This window comes from Mastomys coucha, unplaced genomic scaffold (genome assembly GCF_008632895.1).
Source record: "Mastomys coucha isolate ucsf_1 unplaced genomic scaffold, UCSF_Mcou_1 pScaffold23, whole genome shotgun sequence".
NCBI classification, from domain to species: domain Eukaryota; kingdom Metazoa; phylum Chordata; class Mammalia; order Rodentia; family Muridae; genus Mastomys; species Mastomys coucha.
This window is the reverse complement of record NW_022196906.1, coordinates 115520391-115541559: the sequence shown is the minus strand read 5'-3', so window position 1 is coordinate 115541559 and position 21169 is coordinate 115520391. Positions and strand designations below refer to the sequence as shown.

Here is a 21169-nt window from a genome sequence, read left to right as displayed (position 1 = left end):
GCTGTGGCTGTACTCAGACACACCAGAAGAGGGCATCAGATCTCATTACACATGGTTGTGAGCCACCATGTGGTTGCTGGGATTTGAACTCAGGATCTCTGGAAGAGCTAAGTCATCTCTCCAGCCCTGGAGCAGACAGGTTCTGAAGAGGCGGAGCCGGTGTGGGAGGAGAAATGGATGGAGGATGAGGAGGAACATGGGGAGGAAGAAGAAGGGAGAGGAGGAGAAGACAAAAGGAAGGAGGAAGAAGAGGGGGAGGAAGACAAGAAAAGGAGCTGGAGGGGAAGAAGCCACTGTAGCAAACAATTTAACTGCACAATGATTCCGTTCTCAGGAATACCTTGACTAAGGCTCTTCGTATTTAACTAGTACTCTGGGACCCTCCCCAGGAAGAGCGCTCTCCACACAGAGGCTCCTCAGTATGTGAGATCAACTGGAGGGGGTAGGGGAGGGGGGTGGCAGGCAGGACTGGAATGGAAGGTCACAGTTGACCTCGTGTTCCCACAACCAATTAACACAGGGCCAGATGCCACCTGTACCTCTGTCAGGAGAGCTGAAGCTGACAGGACCTGTTCCGAGGCACTCAAGACCATGGCAGTCCCGTCAAGGTGAAAGAATGATGTCCCAGAGGGGAGTGGGGGAAAGAATGATGTCCCAGAGGGGAGGTCACTACCGTCCTCACTTCCCTCAGCATCAGCCTGCACGTGCCACAGTCCTGGACACAAAGAACATCTAAACAATAGAGGTGTGCCCACTTTCTTAGTCAGAAAATCTCAGGCAAGAACACTGGTGCTGAAAGGAACGCTGTGCCTGCCTCACCCTGCACACGCTGGCTGGCTGGATTACTGCACACCGAAAGCCAAGGCTGGGGTGACATTCCAAAACCTGTTTGCTTCGGGGCCTGCTCTTTCCCAGGTGACCTCAGAGGTGTGGTGATCAGCAGATCTGGGTATGACACAGAGAATTCCTTCTTGGATCAATGTGTGTCAACCATAGAAGGCGGGGGAAGAAGGACAACAGGAGCATGGCCACCTAAGAGCAAACATGGTGACCTTGCTGCTTGGTGTCCGCTGAGTGTCACATGACTGGTCTACTGCACACAGGTCACCATCAGACCACATGAGACAGCTGAATGTCACAGAAGCATGAAGCTGTTTCAGGCTGTGCACCACATATTATGCGAACCATGGAGAATGAGTTCTCTGAATGAATGAAGTGACTCTGAATGAATGAAGTGACTCTGGAAAAGTTGACGTGGAAGGAGGTCTGACTCTAAATGGCAGATGGAGAAGTGTTCCCTCTCATCAGCCAGGCAGCTGAGGGCCAGGTTCAGGGGCAGAGCCTGGCTGTCCACTAGGGGTGGGGGTGGGGTCTTACCCCCAAACACAGTGGACAGGATGTAACCACTCTGGTTTTACAATAAGTCATAACCACCCCTTTCTGGTTTCTCACCTTAGGGAGCCCTGTATCACCAATTCCACCAGCAACAGTGGACACCGCCCTACACAATGCCCACAGAGGACCTAGAAGGGAACCAGTGGACAACGTCTTCTCAGCCACCCAGTGGCCTGCCACTGGTGATTCACTGTGCTGAGTCAGGTGTTTCCCAGGTTACAGATACGTAAACAGATACACAAAAAGTAAATAGATACACAAAACCCAAATAGGGCCGGATGGCAGCGCAGTGGATAACCTGCCTGCTGTGCAAACATGAAGATCTGGAGATCAAGCCCTGGCATATATTAAAGGAGCCAGGAGTGCTGGCATGCCCCTGCGATCCCAACTCTGGTTCCTGGGGGCTCCTGACCAGCCAGTCAAGCTGAGTCACTGATCTCCAAGTCCAGTGAGAGTACCTGTCTCAAATGTAAGGTGAGCCAGCATGGTGGTGAACTTCAGAGGTAGGTGAATCTCTGAGTTCCAGGCCAGCCAGGGATACATTACGTAGTGTGACCCTATATCAGAAACAACAACAACAAAAAACACCAACATACATATGTTGGAGATGGATAGAAGAAGAGGCCTCTTGCCTCTATGTGCACATACACATACATATGAGAACACATATAAAACACACACACACATAAATAAAGAAGTAGGGCCAGGCACGGTGGTACACACCTTCAATCCCAAGACTCAGGCAGAAGCAGGTGGATCTCACTGAGTTCTAGGCCAGCCAGGGCTTCATAATGAAACCCTGCCTTGAGAATAAACAACAAATAAAAATAAATAAATAAAAACCCAGGACACCAGGCAAGCAGGGCTTGCTCTCTCCACACCACCTGCACCTCTATCCCTACAAAGAGCAACAGCTGTGTCTTGCAGTTCTGAAAACCCAAGGAAAACCAAAGCTGCTGATGTAAGAACTGCTTAATGAAGAACTTTCAAAAAAGGTCCATCATGCTGGAACAACGCCCAGCATCTGTCCCCAGTGATGGGAAGAGGCAGGCTTAACAAGGTCTAGCCACTGCAGTGCAGCATCCAGGCATCTCTGACCTCCATTGGTAACAAAGTTGCATATCCTGCAGCTGACACTCAGCCTAGTCTTCAGGTCTGACCACAGAAAACAATGTTACATTTCTGTTGGAAGTTAACAGAAACTATAAATTTTCTTTACAGACCAATTGGGGTGTGTGTGTCCCAGAACTTCAGTTTAAGTTTTTAATTTCAAAGTCAATACCTGGTTATTTAATGAACAAATACTTACGTTCCTTTTTGTTTTTTTTAAAAAAAAATTCTATGTGTTTGTGTCTATGTGGGTGTATGCACGTGTGAGTGCAGTGCTCGGAGAGTCCAGAAGAGGGCATCCATTCCTGTGGAGCAGTTGTGAGCCTCCTGATGTGGCTGCTAAGGAATGAACTCAGGTCCTCTGAAGTAAGTGTTCTTAACTGCTGAGCCATCTCTCCAGCGCCAATCAATAGACATTAAAGAGCTACCCAGCTCTCAGCACAGAATCCACAGAAGGAAATAATACACAAGCAGAGTTGGATGCACCCAACCTTAAGCTCATTCCAGCTCCTCCTGTTGTAGTTTACGCCAGTGATTCTAACAGGGCTGCTTTTGTGTTTTCTTACACATATAACTGAAAACAAATGATCCATCCCTGTTTGAGTCTCCTGATAAAGAGACCTTAGGAGCTGTGCACTGGTGCTAGATCAAAGCAGCTTTGCCTGACAGTAGATTTTTTTTCTAGGGATACGATGTGCCACTCCAATTACACCGCGCATGCGCAGGTCCATGGCCAATCGATGTGTGTGAGAAGGAATCAGGCACCTCCCACTGCAGAGACAACAGCGAGGCTCCATCAGAAGAACAAGCCCCATGACAGACTTTCTCACAAATGATTGTTTCCAATTATACTGTGGACTTCCACAATAGAAAAATAGGGAACCTACAAGACAAGAGACTTGGCTTTCCATGCACGATCCCACACTCACTCCCTGCTGGCACAGACACCCTGGCTAAACAAAACTGACTCACAAAGAACTTCTGACCCACTATGAGGCACGCCAGATACTCTACACCTGGATTATTCTATTTTTGTTCTTATTGACATGGACTATCAGGAAAGCCCATGGAAGATATACTCAACAGGCCAATTCAAACAGAATTCCTTTTTACTAGTATCCAATGTAGAGAACCTGAGAATTGCCCAGCACACACCCTAAAGCACAGACTTATAGCTGCAATTTGTTTCATTATAAATGATCACAGGAATTGGAAAGACTGATTTATGCTAGAGAACTGGTTTCTAACTGCAGAAAGTTCAGGAATGTACTACAAGCTGGTTCTTAGCTTGTTACTGTCAGAGAAACAGGCGTAGGTCTTTAAAAGGGATAGCATGATGACATACGAATATGCAAAGGAGACATACACAGACATGTATGTGATAGAGAGGATATTAATTTTGTCTTAAGGTTTTTTAAAATTATGGATATATGTGTGCATCTGTGCTTAGGCACGCGCATGAGTGCAGTACCCACAGATGCCAGAAGGAGGCATCAGATTGCCCAATGCTGGAGATACAAATGGATGTGGACTGCCTAACGTGGGTGCTGGGGACTGAACTCCAGTCTCCTAGAAGAGCAGCAATCTCTCTTAACTGCTCAACCATCTCTCCAGTCCCAGAATGTGTAAATGTCTAAAGAACAGAACTCCAGGGATGGAGGTCACTCTGTGGCAGAGCAGTTGCCTAGCATGTTGGAGCCTCTGGATCAGTCTCACTGTGGGAAAAAAAATAAAGCAACATGTATTGTCTGGTGTGGTGGTGCCCTCCTATAATCTCAGCATTTGGGAGGCTGAGGCAGGAGGATCAGCATGACCTTGAAGCCAGCCTAGACTACACAGAAAATTCCAAACTATCCTGGGCTACCCAGTGAGACTGTCCAAAAAAAAAGGAGAAAGAAAAATTTTTAAAGGAACCCTTTTAAGGACTGAGTCTGCTCCCCCAGCCCCTTTGAGACAGGGTTTCTCTGTGTAGCCCTGGCTGTCCTAGAACTCACTCTGTAGACCAGGCTGGCCTTAAATTCAGAAATCCACCTGTCTCTGCCTCCCAAGTGCTGGGATTAAAGGCGTGCACCACCACTGCTCTTAAGCTCTTGCTCTTACCCCTCTTTCCACATGGCCAGTCTCTCTCTCTCTCTCTCTCTCTCTCTCTCTCTCTCTCTCTCTCTCTCTCTCTCTCTCTCTCTCTCTCTCTCTCTCTCTCTCTCTCTCTCTCTCTCTCTCTCTCTCTCTCTATCTCTCTCTGTGTGTGTGTGTGTGTGTGTGTGTGTGTGTTTTCTACAATAAAATGCCTTAAAACAAACAAACAAAAGAAAAAAAGGACCGAGCCCACTGCAAATTGTTAGAATAGCTGCCTAACGCCCCCCATGATTAAAAGCACCATGAATCAAGATACAAGACCTTGATTCAAATCCCAGCATCGAAAGAATAAAAGAGGAGAAAGAAACTGCCATTTGAATAAACATTAGTAACAGTAAATGTTAATGTTTAAATCATTCTCCTGTCAGCAGTACACATCAGCACACAGCACTCCCTCACTCGCTCACCCTCCCTGCCTTCCTCCTCACCTCCAAGCCTCCCTAAGTATAAGCTCACCCAACAGGAAGCAGCTCTGCCACCTAGAGGTGTAACCCTATACTACAGCAATGATTTGGCTCCTGGAATTCCAGCTTAACCAGCTTCCACAGTCAGGCTTTGCTATCTACATTGACAGAAGCTGCCTAGATTTCCTTGTAATCTTTGTTTTTTAAATGCAAACAGATTCACTCTCAATGGAGAGTTATAAGGGAAATGATGGGACTGGAGACATGGCTTAGCAATTAAGATCATTAGTTGCTCTTATAGAAGATGTGGGTTCAATTCCCAGCACCCACATGGTGGCTCACAACCACCTGTAACTCCAGCTCCAGAGCATCTATCGCCCTCTCTGGCCTTCGCAGGCACTGCATGCAACAGGATGCACATACTCACAGGCAGGCAAACACACATATAAAACAATATACAATAAATACAAGTTACTATGTTTTAAATCAGAAGAGACATGAGAATAATTTGAAGTTATTCTGCATGTTTCAAATGAAAATACTTGGTCCCCACTACTCATCCAGACCGCGAAGACCCCCTAATGTGGTTAACCCCTAAGGCCACATCCCACTTGGCTACCGTTCCACAGATGGCAGGACCAAAACACAGGACTTGGCATCACATTGCTGTGGCCACAGATGGAGCCAGCTACTTACGGAAGTATTTCAGCGTCTCTTCAATCTGCTCTGTTGTGAGGTCGATGTTGGCATCTGGGGAGATGAGGGGCGTATGTAGCCAGTCATCATGGTCGTAACCATAGATGGTGTCAGCTCTTAGCTTGTAATGGGGCAGCTGCTCCTCCAGCAGGCTAATGATCTCAACTTCTGGAAGGTTGGTGCTGTTGCACACGTCTGGAGAGAAGAAGACTGAGTGAGAACCTACCCTGGCCATCACCTCTGAGAGCTAAGCTTAAGGCCCATCCCTTTTCACCCACCTGCAGCATGACAATCCAGGCAAGGACACATCCATCAGGGGCCTTTTCTAATTTGAACTTTATTCTCAAGACATAGAATTATCGAGGTAGGAGATGTCTAATGGGCACAGTGGCACAGGTGGGTACCAAACATATATCTTAGAACATTGTACAGCCTAGTATGGTATCTCCGTTAGGTTTCCTACCACTGTGATGAAACACCATGACCAAAAGTACGCTGGGGAGGAAAGGGTTTATTTCACTCACAGTTCCATGTAACTGTTCATCATCAAATGCAGTGAGGGCAGGAACTCAAGCAGGGCAGGAGCTGGTACAGAGGCCATGGAGGAGAGCTACTGACTGGTTTGCTCAGCCTGCTTTCTTATAGAATCCAGGCTCACCAGGGCTGGCCCCACCCACAATGAACCCTCCCCCAGACAATCACTATTTAAGAAAATACTCTACAGGCCTGACTACAGCCCAATCCTATGGAGGTATTTCATTTATTGAGGTTAATCATCCTCCAGATGATTTTAGCTGTATCAAGTTAACATAAACCTAGCCAGTACATATGGCCACTGTCACTGTGATAGGCAGCCACTAAGTACACATTTCCAAATAACCAATACTGAGGACCTTGAGGGATCCCAACACCATGAGATAAATGGCACGTATTTCAAGTGGTGGATAAACCAGTGGCATGACTGGGCCACTGTGCAGTATTTACATGTACTGAACTATGACACTGTGCCCCATAAACATGTAAACTATTATGAGTCCAAGACTAGTATTTTAAGCTTAGAACTCTGCATGCTGACTGCCAACACCTCCCCACAGTAGCGCCTCCTGTTGAGCGCCTACTCTCTGGGGAGGGGAACCAACATTCTCAAGCCATCCTCTTCATCTTTCACCCTCTCTTCTCTCAGTCATTCACTCTGGAGCCACCCCGGTTACCATTTAACCAAAGCATCCAATTGCTTACGCCATCCCCTCACCTAGAATCTAGCCTGCAATTAATTTTTTGATCCATCCATGCATCATCCTTCTTCTATCTATCATCCCATCCATCTACCCTTCTTTTCATTCATCCATCCATCTACCTATTCATCCATCCATTCACCCATCCATCCATCCATCCATCCATCCATCCATTCTTTTATTCATGCATCCATCACTCCTCTAGCCAACCATCTATCCATCCATTCATCTATCTATCCATCCATCCATCTCTCCATCCATCTAACCATCAATCCATCTATCCATTTATCCATTCATCTACCCGTCTATCCATTCACCCACCCATCCATGTATCTATTCTTCTATTCATCCATCCATCCATGTTTCTATGCATCCATTCTTCTGTCTATTCCCCCATCATTTCATCTATCCACCCATCTATCCATCCATCATCATCCACCACCCACACAATACCAGAGGCCCAGCAGAGTTCTGAGAGCACAACCATCACAGTCCAGGCCTCAGCCCAGCAGCGCTCCCTCCAGTGTAGATCCAGCAACCTCTCCAAGCAGAATTGGTCTCTCTGTCTCGTCCCATGTCCCATACCCACAGTGCCCTGTCAGAACTCCTATTTCTGTGTCGGTGAGCTCTGTCTTAAGTACTACAGTACATGACCCATCTGGCCATGAGATGGCAGTCTTTCACACACAGGTGTCCTCGATTCACCCCTGGACTCGCCAGCTCTGGGTCCAGGCTGTGCTCATCTGGGTGTGTAGTAAAGCCAGGGATGGTGTGGTGGGTGCTTCTCCTGCGGCTGTGACCAAACCTGATCAGCATCGGCTCATGGAGGAGGGCTTATTTTGGCTCATGGTTTGAGGACACACAGTCCATCATGGTAGGGAAGACGTACTGGCAAGAGCACAGAATGGCCGGTGGCACTGCACCCCCAGTCAGGAAGCAGAGATAAAGGAGCCCTGGTGCGGGCCTTGATTTCTGCCTTTTATTCAGCTCGGGAGTCCAGGAAGGGAACAGTGAGAGTGAACCCTCTCTGGAAACTGTAGAATTCTGCAGAACACCTGGAGGTGTGCTTCCATGGTGATTCTAAGCAGCCAAGGTGACGGTGAGCCTCCCCACACGATCCACCCCAGCAGGCTTTTTATTTAGTTAAACTGTAGCATGGCAGGATGACACCCGGGATGAGGACACAGACCCACAGTGCCCTGCAGCCGATGATTAAATCAACACCATGGGTTTCTGACGTCACCATGAGCTCAGCCCATTTAGCAAGGAACCTACAGCAGTAAACCACTGTGGGAGCTGCTTGAGTCTCGTCCACCCAGAAGCCGACCGAGCCCCATGTGGGCCTAGCTGGATAAGAGAGGATGATGAACTCTGCCTTTTGTGCTAAGAATCGGCCCTCGGACGGGAAAAACCAATCCGAAAGTTAGCAGATGCTCGAGGTGGACAGTCGAAGAAACTGGAAACACAGATGAAGGTGAGGACGAGGCTGGTTCACTCTGGAATATGGAATATGGCAGGAGAACCATATGGGGAAGTGAAAATGCTGGGATTGGGGGCTGCTAAAACAGGAAGATGGAGCTGGAGAGATGATTCAGCAGTTAAGAGCATTGACTGCTCTTCCAGAGGTCCTGAGTTCAAATCCCAGCAACCATATGGTGGCTCACAACCATTCAAAATGAGTTCTAATGTCCTCTTCTGGGGTGTCTGAAGACAGTTACAGTGTGCTTATATATAATAAATAAATAAAATCTTTTTTTAAAAAAATGGGAAGTTTGGGGCTGGCGAGATGGCTCAGCAGGTAAGAGCACTGACTGCTCTTCCGAAGGTCCTGAGTTCAAATCCCAGCAACCACATGGTGGCTCACAACCACCTGTAGTGAGATCAGACGCCCTCTTCTGGTGTGTCTGAAGACAGCTACAGTGTACTTATTTATAATAATAAATAAATCTTTGAGCCTAAGCCAGCAGAGACTGAAGGCTCACAACCATCTGTACAGCTACAGTGTAGTCATATACATAAAATAAATCTTTTTTAAAAATGAGAAATTTGATTTCAAGTGCAGTAAAGAAAAAAAAACAGGTAAGATGGAGAGAGTTAAACGGGAACAGCTAAGGTCTGACTAAACACTCAGAAGAGATGGTCGGCACCAACAGTAGGAGAAGAGGTCACCGTCAGAGGGAGCAGGGAGAGCCGAGGACAGGACTTTGCTGGACACCCACATCAGAAGAGTGGCCAGAGCTGGGTTTCCCTTCCTCTCTCTGGATGAGTCGAAGCAAGAAGGCAGGAGGCAGTGACATAGGTGGACAGTGGGGACGCAGGTCAGGCTAACCCGCATCCTGTGCCTCTGTACCTGATGAGATGGCCCCATGCACCCTCCAAGTCTATGAAATCATTTAAGAAAACACAGCTGTGAGCTGTCACTCTCTGCGCAGGAACCCAGCTATCCACACCCACCCCAAGATTCCCAGGAGCCTACACCGCCTCCCCCCACCACACACACTCAGATCAGTTTGTAAAGTCTCACTGCAGAACACTCCTAGGCAGAAAGCCATTGTGGGCTCTCAGAGTGCCAAGAAAAGAGTTAATGATTGATTGTAAAGTCAGGACTTTGGGAATTTCATGGTACTTTAGGGCCATGGTTCAGTCCGGAGGGGAAATGTGTGCATCTGAGTGCAGGGGCTTCTCTGCCTAACATGGGAAGGATCACCACAGGCATATTCGGCATCTTGGCTAGCAAAGCCTAGGCAAGACCTCCTGTATCTCAAAGGTCTGTGGAGAACAGAAGCTGTGATCTCCCTCAGAGAGCTATGACCGAAGCCATGAATGCCTGCAGAGAGCTATGACCGAAGCCATGAACGCCCGCAGAAAGCTATGGCCCAATGTCCTCAAGAGAAGGACATTCTCTTCCTACTCAATTCCAAAGGAAATAGCCTCCTCCACTGTAGGCCTACTATGAGGTGAGCAGCCAGTTCCCACCTCTGGAGAGTCCTCAGCACAGCCATCACCTGAGGAAGGGGACCTGGGCTCAAGACAGCTGCTGCCAGCCAGTGGCATCTTTTGGCTAAATAGAGATCTGACCAAACCAGCTCTGCACAGCTGCCCCCCCCCCAGCTCTGCACAGCTGTCCCCCCGCCCCAAGCGGCAGCCTGTCTGCAGGAGAGTGGGCAGGGAACCAACACATTCCCACAGGAACACCCACACAACAGGCTGTCATACTCTGGTGTCTCTGTGTTGCTTGACAGTGGGGAAGAGAACAGAGGCCGGGGTGGGTGGAGTGTGGAAATCCCTTCTAAGAATAACACGTCACTTGTGACCATCCTGTCACTTGCTCAGCCACTGGGACTTGACCTGTCCTTCCAAGACTGGACCAAAATGCATTCTCAAGCATCAGGGTATTTGACCTTTCTGTAACCTGGCCAACCATCTATAGACATAAGCAACGTTGCAGTTCCCTTCACAGCGCAGAATGTTAGGAGATGGGAAAGACAGGTGGAGGCAGCCAGGGAGCTCTCCTCGACCTCAGAGACAGAGGCTCTGGGGACTTCCTGTGAAAATGGCCACGAGCGTGCTGGATTGAGAAGACACATCGAGGCCTGAGGCTGGGTAAAGGTAGCATAAAGAACTATGAAGACCAATCCACAAACCACAAGAAACTCAAGAAGAAGGAAGATCAAAGTGTGGATACTTCGTTCCTTCTTAAAAGGGGGGACAAAATACCCATAGAAGGAGTTGCAGAGACAAATTACGGAGCAGAGACTGAAGGAAGGACAATCCAGAGACTGCTCCACCTGGGAATCCTTCTCATATTCAATCAAATCAAGACACTATTGTGGATGCCGGCAAGTGCTGGCTGACAAGAGTCTGATATAGCTATTTCCTGAGAGGCTCTGACAATACCCAACTAATACAGAAGTAGAGGCTCACAGCCATCTTCATTGGGGACTGAGTACAGGGTCCCCAATGAAGAAGCTAGAGAAAGGACCCAAAGAGCTGAAGGGTTTGCAGCCCCTTAGGACGAACAACAATATGAACTAACTAGTACCCTCAGATGTCCCAGGGACTAAACCACCAACTAAAGAGTACACATGGTGGGACTAATGGCTCCAGCAGCATATGTAGCAGAGGATGGCCAAGTCGGGCATCAATGGGAGGAGAGGCCCTTGGCCCTGTGAAGATTCTATGCCCCAATGTAGGGAAATGCCAGGGCCAGGAAGCAGGAGAGGATAGGGCAGTGAGCAGGGGGAGAGGAAAGGGGACAGGGGTTTTTTTTATTTTTGCTTTTGTTTTTATTTTATTTTATTTTTTTCTCTTTCTTGGAAGGGAAACTGGGAAAGGAGATATCATATGACATGTAAATAAAGAAAATATCTAATGGGACTGAAGCTGGGGAGAAACTCGGTCAGTAAAGTGCTTGCCATGCATGCAAGAGGAAACCCTAGTTCAATCAACAGAAACCACATAAAAAAGCTGGCTGTGGTGACACACACTCTTATAACCCCAGCACTGGGAGGCAGAGACTGGTGGATCCCTAGGCTTGCTGGCCAGCTGGCCTTGCCTGCTTGCGGATTGGTAGGCCAGGGAGAGACCCTGCCTCAACAAACAAAATGGAGAGTGTCCAAGGTAAGACACATCCAGGGTTGTTCTCTGGCCTCCATACACATTTTCATACACATTTCATGCACCTATATATGAATGAAGAGAGAATCCACACACAGAAAGAATCTACAGAAATGTTGCCAATATTGGAAACCCACAGGTACTTGCAGACTGTCCCCGCTGGAAACTGAGGACAAGATATTGTTTGCTTAGCTACACAGGTGAGGAAAGAGCATGGGTGATCTCATTAGTCAGGGCCACACAACTAAGCAGGTGGCAGGTTCAGTCTGAGGAGCCCTCAGTACTTAACATGGCATCCCTCTGCTACCCACTGTCCATCTTGGAAGCCTGTGTGTGGAACTTAGGGTGTCCCATGACATCACACTAGGAGACGGGTGGAAGGCTCCACACATGGGCCAAGGGAGGTTGGTTAAGCACAAGGACAAGACTGTCAAGCTGTGTCCTTGTCACCTGCCCAGTTTGCAGGTGCTAGCCATCTTGAGTCACACAGGCAATGCCAAGGCCATGGTCATGACAGCCCTGGACAAGCTAAAAAGAGCACACACATGTGCCTTCCGTGTTAAAGAGCACACACACGGTGCCTTCCATGTTAAAGAGCACACATGGTGCCTTCCGTGTTAAAGAGCACACATACATTGCCTTCCATGTTAAAGAGCACACACACAGTGCCTACCATGTTAAAGAGCACACATGGTGCCTTCCATGTTAAAGAGCACACACACGGTGCCTTCCATGTTAAAGAGCACACACACAGTGCCTTCTGTGTTAAAGAGCACACACACAGTGCCTTCTGTGTTAAAGAGTGCACACACGGTGCCTTCTGTGTTAAAGAGCACACACACAGTGCCTTCTGTGTTAAAGAGCACACATACATTGCCTTCTGTGTTAAAGAGCATACACATGGTGCCTTCTGTGTTAAAGAGTGCACACGTGGTGCCTTCCATGTAGACTAAAGAGCATACACATAGTGACTTCCATGTAGACTAAAGAGCACACACATGATGCCTTCCGTGTAGACTAAAGAGCACACATGATGCCCTGTCTTGTGGGAGTCTTATTCGCAAACAGCTCTGCCTCTTGTGAAGCAGCCAAGTCCACAGCTGAAGCACGCTTCCCAGCTCAGCCCCTGCTCTGTTCTCTAGCTTCCCTTCCATTAGGACACACAAACCTCCTGCCATTCTCCATGGCCCCCCATCCCAACACACACAGAAATATCTTTTTTTAAAACCAGCAACTTTAGACACCGCTAGAATATTCACTGCCCATACCCCGCATCCTAAAATGTCACTCAAATGTCAGCTTGTATTTGTGAACCTTGCTTGACCAATCCCCCCAGGCTCTCCCAGGCCTTGGCACATACACAACTACACAACCACAGGACAGCAGAAGTGCCCCGAGTCCTAGGCAGAGGCCAATGTAATGCCTGACACGGAAGTCTCCCCAGGACCCCCTGGGGATTGCCCATGCCCTGAGGTCTGGAATGGCCCACTTCTAAGATGAGGGCACTCCTCAGAGCTGCCTGGGAGGGAGGGGACAATACAGGGCACCCCAGGGATCTCCATCCCCACGCCCCTCAGGGGACTTCGAGGAGGCCCCTCCACCAGAGAATCTGTTCTGTGTTGAAGTGACCTACCAGGCGCCCCTTTCTCACGGCAGAGACAATGACTCTGGTGTTCAAATTTAAAACTCAGAATCTCAGAAGTCAGGCTCCCGGGGAGGGGTCTCCTGTAGGGTACATAACTGCTCTGAGGTGGCTGTCCCCAGACGGAGAAGGGATGCACCCCCAGGGTTCTGGTCCCTGAGAACAGGGCAGTAACTGCACGGCTGTCAGGAGACAGAGGATACAAACACCCCTAACCACTCTGTAGATCATGGACAGTGCAGTGCCCACATGGTGAAGCCACCAGGGAAGGAAAAGATAAAAGAGAGAGAAACTGGAAGGAAGAAGAAAAGAAACGAGGAAGTGGGAAAAGGGCTTGAGAGAAGCAGGGAGAGGAAGCTGGCGCCACACCGCCACCTTCTGGACAGCCAGTGTATTGCAAGGCTTCAAGGCTACCAACACCAAACCAACCACGTATGACGAGCTTCTCCCACTCGTGGGTGTTCACCCAAAAGACTCCGAGTCGAGTCAGCGCATCCCAAAGATCTTTACACGTCAGTGTTGGCTGCAGCACAGTGCACAATGTCTGAGAGATGGAACCAGCCTGGGTGCCCGGCCTCGGAGGAAGGGAGAAGGAAAGTATGATCTACATATGCGCAGTGGAATGCTTTCAGCCACAAGGAAGACAGAAGCCATGCCACCTGCAGAAAACAGATGCAGCTAGAGGCTGCGTATTGATGGAGGTGATCTCAGGGAGCAAACCCGTGCATTCGCTCCCAACTGTAGCTCCTAGATTTTGTAGATATATAAAATCAGAGAGGCTCAGGTGACAGGGAAGAGAAAACTGTCTAGGCCCTAGACTGTAGGGGAATGAAGCTGGCGGACAGAGGTAGGATGGCTCAGAGAGGGAGGAGAGTGGAGTACAGGATGAGCATGCTCAAAGCGCACTACATGTGTGCATGAAAACGACCCATGTGACTGTGTATAAGTGGGCAAAACAGTCTGGCAAAATGGACCTCAGCCCCATCCTGCCCACACTGTGCCTTGTAACCCCACCCAAACCTCATCTTTATCTCTCTGGACTCAGCTTCTCTGTGTGTAAGGCAGTAGCATGAGGAAGACACTCTGCCCACCAGCAAACTCTCTGAAAAGATACAGGGAGGGCCACAGGGTTATGGAGCCTCGGGATCTAAGTTGTTACACACACACACACACACACACACACACACACACATACACACCCGGTTTCTTTAACGTTTAAACTCGTATTTATTTATTCATTCATTTACTTATTTATTTGGGGACGTAGGTGCCACAGTGCACCTGCATGTGAATCAGTTCTCTCCCACCACATGGGTCACAGTGATCAACTCACGTCACCCAGGTTGGTGTCAGGTGTCTTCACCCGCTGAGCCTCTCGATAGCCCTCAAATACCTTGATTTCTACATGCTAGACGAATTCAGAAGATTTTAGGTAGCCAAAGGCCACTTTAAACAAGTCAGTATGCTGGGATTTCCCACCCTGCCTGTCACTGCAGGCCTTGGGAGTACATCATGGCTACGTTAACAGAGACAAGCAAGGGCCCAATGAGAGCCACTCATCAAGCAGGGCCAAACTGCCAGCTCCTCCGTCTTCAATTCTCCTCCTAGTCCCTCCCCAACCCACTGCTCAGCCACCAATTATCCCCTCGACCATAAGGGTGATGAGTGAGGTGAGCCACCCTGGCCCCAGTCCAAGCACCTACGTAGAGACCTGGAAACCATTACATTCTCTGGACATATAAGGATTGAAGGGTACAGACCTAAAGACGCACATACGCCATGCAGCGAGTGCTGAGCAAGAGCCTGGTAATCCACAGCTGACAGACAACTTAGAACACTCTTATCTCGAGATCAGGCCGTTTGGGAACTCGCCTAAGCTTCTTTGGGGAATGCCGTCACAATCCCTTATTTTTGCCTGTTGTGAAGGGTTTGCACTATGTAGGGTGGTAGTACAGGTTAGCCTGGAGCACACCATCCTCCTGTCCCTGGGTCCCAGGATCACAGGCTGAAGCACTGGCATGCATCTTCTGCAGCATAGATGTAACTCCACAGATTACAGGGGAGTCGGAGAGCCATCTGCTGTTTCAAACACGGCAGTGGACTAAGGCGAGCAAAGCCAGAGAGGATAGGGAACCACAGAGCCAAGCATGCGCCTTGAGCACGGCTGCCAGACCCTGGCGCATGCGCGTTGGGCATGGCTCCTTGGCTGTCCAAGCGGCTTCTAGAACCTGCTAACCAGGAACCTCTGCAAGGCTCTGCTGGCCTCAGCCCAGAACACACTGTGCTGGCTCTGAGGACCACCCAGAGGGCAGAAGACTTAGGAGGGCGTGTTATAGGCTAAGACAACAGACTGGACGGAAGGGGAGAGCAAGGCCTCAGCAGAGCCCCAGGGTACTGGGGTGAGCTGTGGGCTGAGCAGCCACGAGACAGAAGGCAGGGCTCTGTGTCTGCGGCACCCCACACTCTCAGCAGTCAGAGAGGGTCTCCAAAGCACAGGACAGACAGACAAGCATGTAGGAAACTGGACAGCAAAAGTCAACAAAGCTAAGAAACAAACGACACTGGTGATTCTCTAGAATGGTTGCAGCCTTAAAGCACCTGAAGAACTCGGTATCCAAAAAAGCAATAGTGTCCCCAGTTCAGGTGTGTGGATCTGCCCACCACCCCAACACACATGCACATACACTTACGGGCCCTCACACAGGCTCCTAAGATACATACCCTGACAAGCAGCTGAGCTGAGGCAGCCAGTCCACCCACTCGGTTACAGAAACAGGGTTTCCAGTGTGAGGCTAAAGGGCAACCTTGAGCAATTGAATGTGGCGTGGTTCAAGTGGGCATGCTGTTTTGTTGTGCAACAGAGCGAGCAGCAAAGAGCAGGGCAAAGAGAAGGAGGCGGGACCTCCCGAGACGCCTCCAAAATGCCCAAAGCAAAGCAGATGGTCTCATGCCGGTGACGTCGCGGCTGCCTTGCTGTGGGCAAGCTCGCCCAGGAATGCCCACATCGATGCAATCGGCTATCGATATTTCCCTGGACGCGATCCTGGCCCAAGATTGTAAACAGCCCGGTGGTGCATGGCTGTTTACAATATCCAAAATGTTAAATGTATGTGGAGGAGACGTTGTTAAGAACACTCAGAGGGTGAGACCCCTAAGAGAGTGGCCACCACCAGAGAAGGCAGCGGCAGCTGGGAAGAAAGCCATTCCCCTCAGGTTAGCCCCGGGCCTGAAGCTCCACAGCATGGTTAACACCGCCCTCTGCCTAGCGCAGGCGTGGCCCTGAAAAACAGTTCAGTAGTTCTCAGAAAGTGAGAACTGCCACATGCCACAGCAATTTCTACTGCTGGTTGCAGGGCTGCAAACAGTTGTTCTGAGGGAATCACACGAACTTAACTCTCAGCGAGCTAGTCACAGGATCAAAAGGCAGAAAAGCCCAGATGTCGACAGACTTACAGAACTGATAAGTGAGTACAGTGCACCTGGACAATGGAACATTATTCAGCCATAAAGACAGAATGCAGTCAGTGTTGACAGGCAACATGAACGTGTCATGAAATCAGAGGATGTGAGAGAAGCTAGCCACGGAGACCACAAGTGGCTTGACTTTTTTTTTTTTTCAGAGCCTCCTAGAGACTGTCAACCCACCACAGAAAGTAGACTGGGCACTGCCAGGGGCTAAGGAAGTTTGACTACTAATAGAGATTACTTCCTTTGGGTGAAAATGCCCAGAGCCAGTGAGCAGTGAGTGTGCAGTATTTAAATGCAGTCGTGGCACAGAGTGACTGGCTGAGGCTGTAGCTCATTGGTAGAGTGCTTGCCTGGCATGCATGAAGCTAAGTTCAAGTCCCAGAACTGCCAATTTAAAGGAGCCGGGGCTAAACAGTACAGAACAATATGCTTTAAGTGTGTTCAAGGACAACTGTTTTGTGTATTTTAACACAACTTGTAAAAAGTGTTCATGTTTAAGACGATAGTGAAACACTAACATGTGCAAACAGAATGGCTAGAATCCAATGGCAAACAAGGGGTGGGAAGGCATCGGGCTCAGGGACAAAAGGAAGACAGGTGATCCCCCAAGGCAAGCTGGCTAGCGAGACTAGCCACATACATCAGTGAGCTCTGGGTTTGACTGAGAGACCTGTCTCAATAATTAAGGTGAAAGATCAATAGAGGATGATTCCCCACATCAGCCTTGGGCTTCTATGTGAACATGCACACGTGTGCAAGTGCACCCATGCACATGTGTGCCCATACATGCCAGCATGTACACACATACAAATACACACTGCACCACACACACAAATATATACTATACCACACACACACACACACACACACACACACACACACACACACACACACGAAAACAGGAAGAAAATGTTAGGAGTTGAAGAGTATACACTGGCAAGAGAAATGGGAAACAGACTAAAAGTCTATTACACTGAAGTCTACATTCAAGACAGGTGGGCTCATGGTAAGCATGTTAGAACTCGGGCTGTTTGGGTCTGGTTTTTGTCCAGTGACCCCAGCTCTGTCCAATTATGAGACAATCTAAAATCAAAATTAATGGTAATCCCACTGATACAGAAAAACAAACAAACAAACAAACAACAAAAACCCTGCTCTTTGGCGCTCTCCCACTGGCTCACAGGAACCCTTCCAGCCCAAGCATGCTGGGTCTCTCCCCACACTACAAGCAAGTAAGCCAGGCCTCAGCCAGTATCAGCTGGGGGCCCTGGATTTAGTTCAAGTCTTCACTACCTAGGGACAGCATCAGATCACACGTAACACAGGCTTGATCCCCAAAATGCACCCCTCAAATTCAGTTACCAGCAGCAAGCCTCAGTATCCTACCTGTGCTTCTAACCGAGGGTCTATGCATCTGGGTTCCCACAGTGCACTCTGTGGGTTCAATTAATCTGCCTAAATGGCTCACAGGACTCACAGGAACTCACCTCTGCTAAGTACAGGGCGAGCTTGGTCCTGGTCTCATGCCTTCTCTTAAGTGCTACCTTCCTGGAACCCCATGTCCTCAGCTACCAGGAAGTGCAGAAAACATAAAAAAGCGTGGCCAGCCATGTGGATAGGTCAGGAGATCAGTGGAGACCGGCAGAGCCAGTCTGCTAGGATTCCTCAACCTTTGCTCTCTGAGGGTGAGGGCAGAATCCCTCATGAAACAGGTTCTGTGTCTTCTACTGTCCAACAGGTACAGGAGGGAGATCTGGTCACAGGCCAGGCAAGAAGTGAGGGTTGGGGGTGCCTGGTGAGGCACTCACTGCCAAGCCTGGAATACTGAATTTAACCCCTGAACCCACACTGTGGAAGAAGAAGCCCCCCCCCCAAGTTATCCTCTGACCTCCACTCATAGGGCATGCACACATGTACACACACAATAATATGCATACATAAATGTATGCAAAATACATTCTTTCTTAAAAGAACTGAGGGTGCTCACCTCTGAGTGCAGCTGGCAGAGGATGACTCGGGAGACCCCATGAAGGGTGAGGGACTAGAGAGGAAGCTGAGGCTGAGACTCCATAGCCGAACAGGAAAAGACTTGTTATAAACAAAGGGATTTTGACATGCTCCCCCCTCTCTCTCTCTTTATCTCCCTCTCTCTCTTTATCTCCCTCTCTCTCTTTATCTCTCTCTCTCTCTCTCTCTCTCTCTCTCTCTCTCTCTCTTTCTCTCTCTCTCTCTCTGCCCCCCTCCACTGTCTCCTGTACCCCAGGCTAGCCTTGAACTCCCAATGCAGCCACAGATGATCATGGACCCCTGCCTCTACCTCCCACACGCTGGGCTAACAGGTATGGGCCACAGCGTCTGGTTTACACTAGGCATTGATCCCAGTGATCCCTGAGTGCTACACAAGCAACTGGCTGAACTTCAGGCCAACCCCATGTGTTGTATTTTCTTTGGAAGTAGGCTTTCATATTAAATCCAATTACACCAATCAATAAAAATTACTCTACACTAAAGTTCTAAAGAATTTTATAAAAACTTGATGACATTTCTTTTAACATGTTTTGGTTTAATTATGCAGGGCTAGGAGTGGCCTTGGTAGCTGCATATGGTGGTGACCATCTGGAGTTCCAGCATTTGGGAAACAGAGGCAAAGGGCTGCTAAGTTCCACACGGTGCCAGGAGCATGTAGGTAGAGCCTCGTGCAACAAAGAGACTGGCTCAGAAGTGTGGAAGCCCTTTGCTAAGTGGTTTGGAAAAGCACAAGACATTCTGCAAGACTGTGCAATGTGTCCAGTCCTCCTGCTTTACTTTCTGGGCTGGGCTGGCAGCGTGAAATCACCTGACAGAAAGCACACCATGTGGTCAAGGACAAGACCATCCACAGAGCCCACAGTCCTAAGGGCGAGGCCTGAGGAAGAGAGGACTGTCAGGCTGCTGCTCAGACAAGATTGTCCACGCTCTGCAGCAACGATTCCCAGGGCATTCTAGGATAGAGCACATTTCCCAGCAAAGCTGCCAGCCGGTCTGTGTCCATGTTTGTTTGCTTTGAGACAGGGTCTTACTACAAAGTCCTGGCTGGCTTGGAACTTGATATGTAGACACGAACTCCTTGAAGTCAGAGAGATCCTCCTGCCTTTGCCTCCTGAGGGCTGGAATTAAAGGCCTGTGTCATCTGTCTGTCTGTAACCCTCCTGGCTTGAGGGCTGATTCTTCAGACCCTGCCTGCCTCTCACAACCACACCTCTCTGCCCACCTCCTGCTATTTGCCACGCCTCTCTCCTGGTTCCAGTTACATCGGAACTCCAGAGACCGAATAAGGAGCTGCTGATTGGGCCGGCATGCTGATGAACTTGGGGGAGGGGTTTTGCCTCACCTATTCTACCTGTTGGCTTGTAGCAAAGAGAGGATTAAATGGAAGGTGACTGAGTGATCACATCTCCTGTCTAATTTTTTATACAACCTTCCACGTGGGTAAGGTATAAATATGGCTTGCCAATTCCCTGACTCCATATTCCAGAAAACCCATTTTTATTGTTGCCGCTGGCCGGCAACATCTGTCCATCCCTCTATCTATACATTGTCTATTTGTCTGTCATCTATCTATATTTGTTATCTGTCCGTCATCTACTAGTCAATCAACGTATGATCTCTATCATGTCTGCCTGTCACCTACCCAGCTATCAATCTTCATCTATATGTAATCCTGGTAATGCTAGTCACGTAGAACAAGGCTTTGCTCATAGCTGGCAGTTTGGATTCTGCATTTGTGCCCGTCCAGACCCTTCCGCCCTCACTCTTTCATGAGACAGAAAATCATGAAGCAAAGGACTGACCCCAAGTCCTCCCTTCCAGTTCTAGACCCTCCCTACAGAGACTCATCCCAGCATCCCTCCCACTATGGAAGGTGTATGGGATGGGTCTGATGTTAAGGTCTTGTTCCCCAATTGGTCCTTGATCTATCAGTAAAGATGTTAGTGGCCAATTGCTGGGCAGAAAGAAAGAGGCGGGACTTCTGGGAGGGGAGGAGATGCAGAGGAGGAAGGGAGTTTTCACCATGCTTCAGAGGGAGAAAAGGTCACCAGCCATGTGAGATCTCAGGCTGAGTGGCCATAGGTTACCTCTCCAGCCATGTGAGACCTCAGGCTGAGTGGCCATAGGCTACTTCTCCAGTCATGTGAGACCTCAGGCTGAGTGGCCACAGGTTGCTTCTCCAAGCAGGAGGTTAGGGTGCTGAGCTGGGACTAAAGGTAACTGAGCACTGAAGCTGAGGGCAGATTGAAAGGTGCTGAGCTAAGATTATTGGGAAAGACATGCTAGCCGAGGGAGATTAGAAGTGCCCAGCAACTGAGCCAAAAAGGCAGGTTGAAAATATACTAATATGTATGTGTGTCTTTCATCCACAGATCCAAAGGAACTTGGGTGGGGCTATTAGCAAGGTCCTCCCTGAGCTTACTGAAGACACCAGCTTC

At 49.0% G+C, this 21169-nt stretch overlaps 1 protein-coding gene across 5 annotated transcripts in view; it reads right to left on the bottom strand.

Annotated features, from left to right (window-relative positions):
* Nucleotides 1-21169, bottom strand: part of Trak1 (trafficking kinesin protein 1) — a 169131-nt gene that overhangs the window by 70206 nt on the left and 77756 nt on the right. For all 5 annotated transcript variants that reach the window (XM_031345664.1, XM_031345666.1, XM_031345656.1 and 2 more), the window contains one exon: nucleotides 5742-5936. Coding sequence is in view for 3 of the 5 variants with exons in the window: in XM_031345656.1 (XP_031201516.1) it covers nucleotides 5742-5936 (195 nt within the window). In the remaining 2 variants the exon portion in view is untranslated. The remainder of the gene's footprint in view (nucleotides 1-5741; nucleotides 5937-21169) is intronic.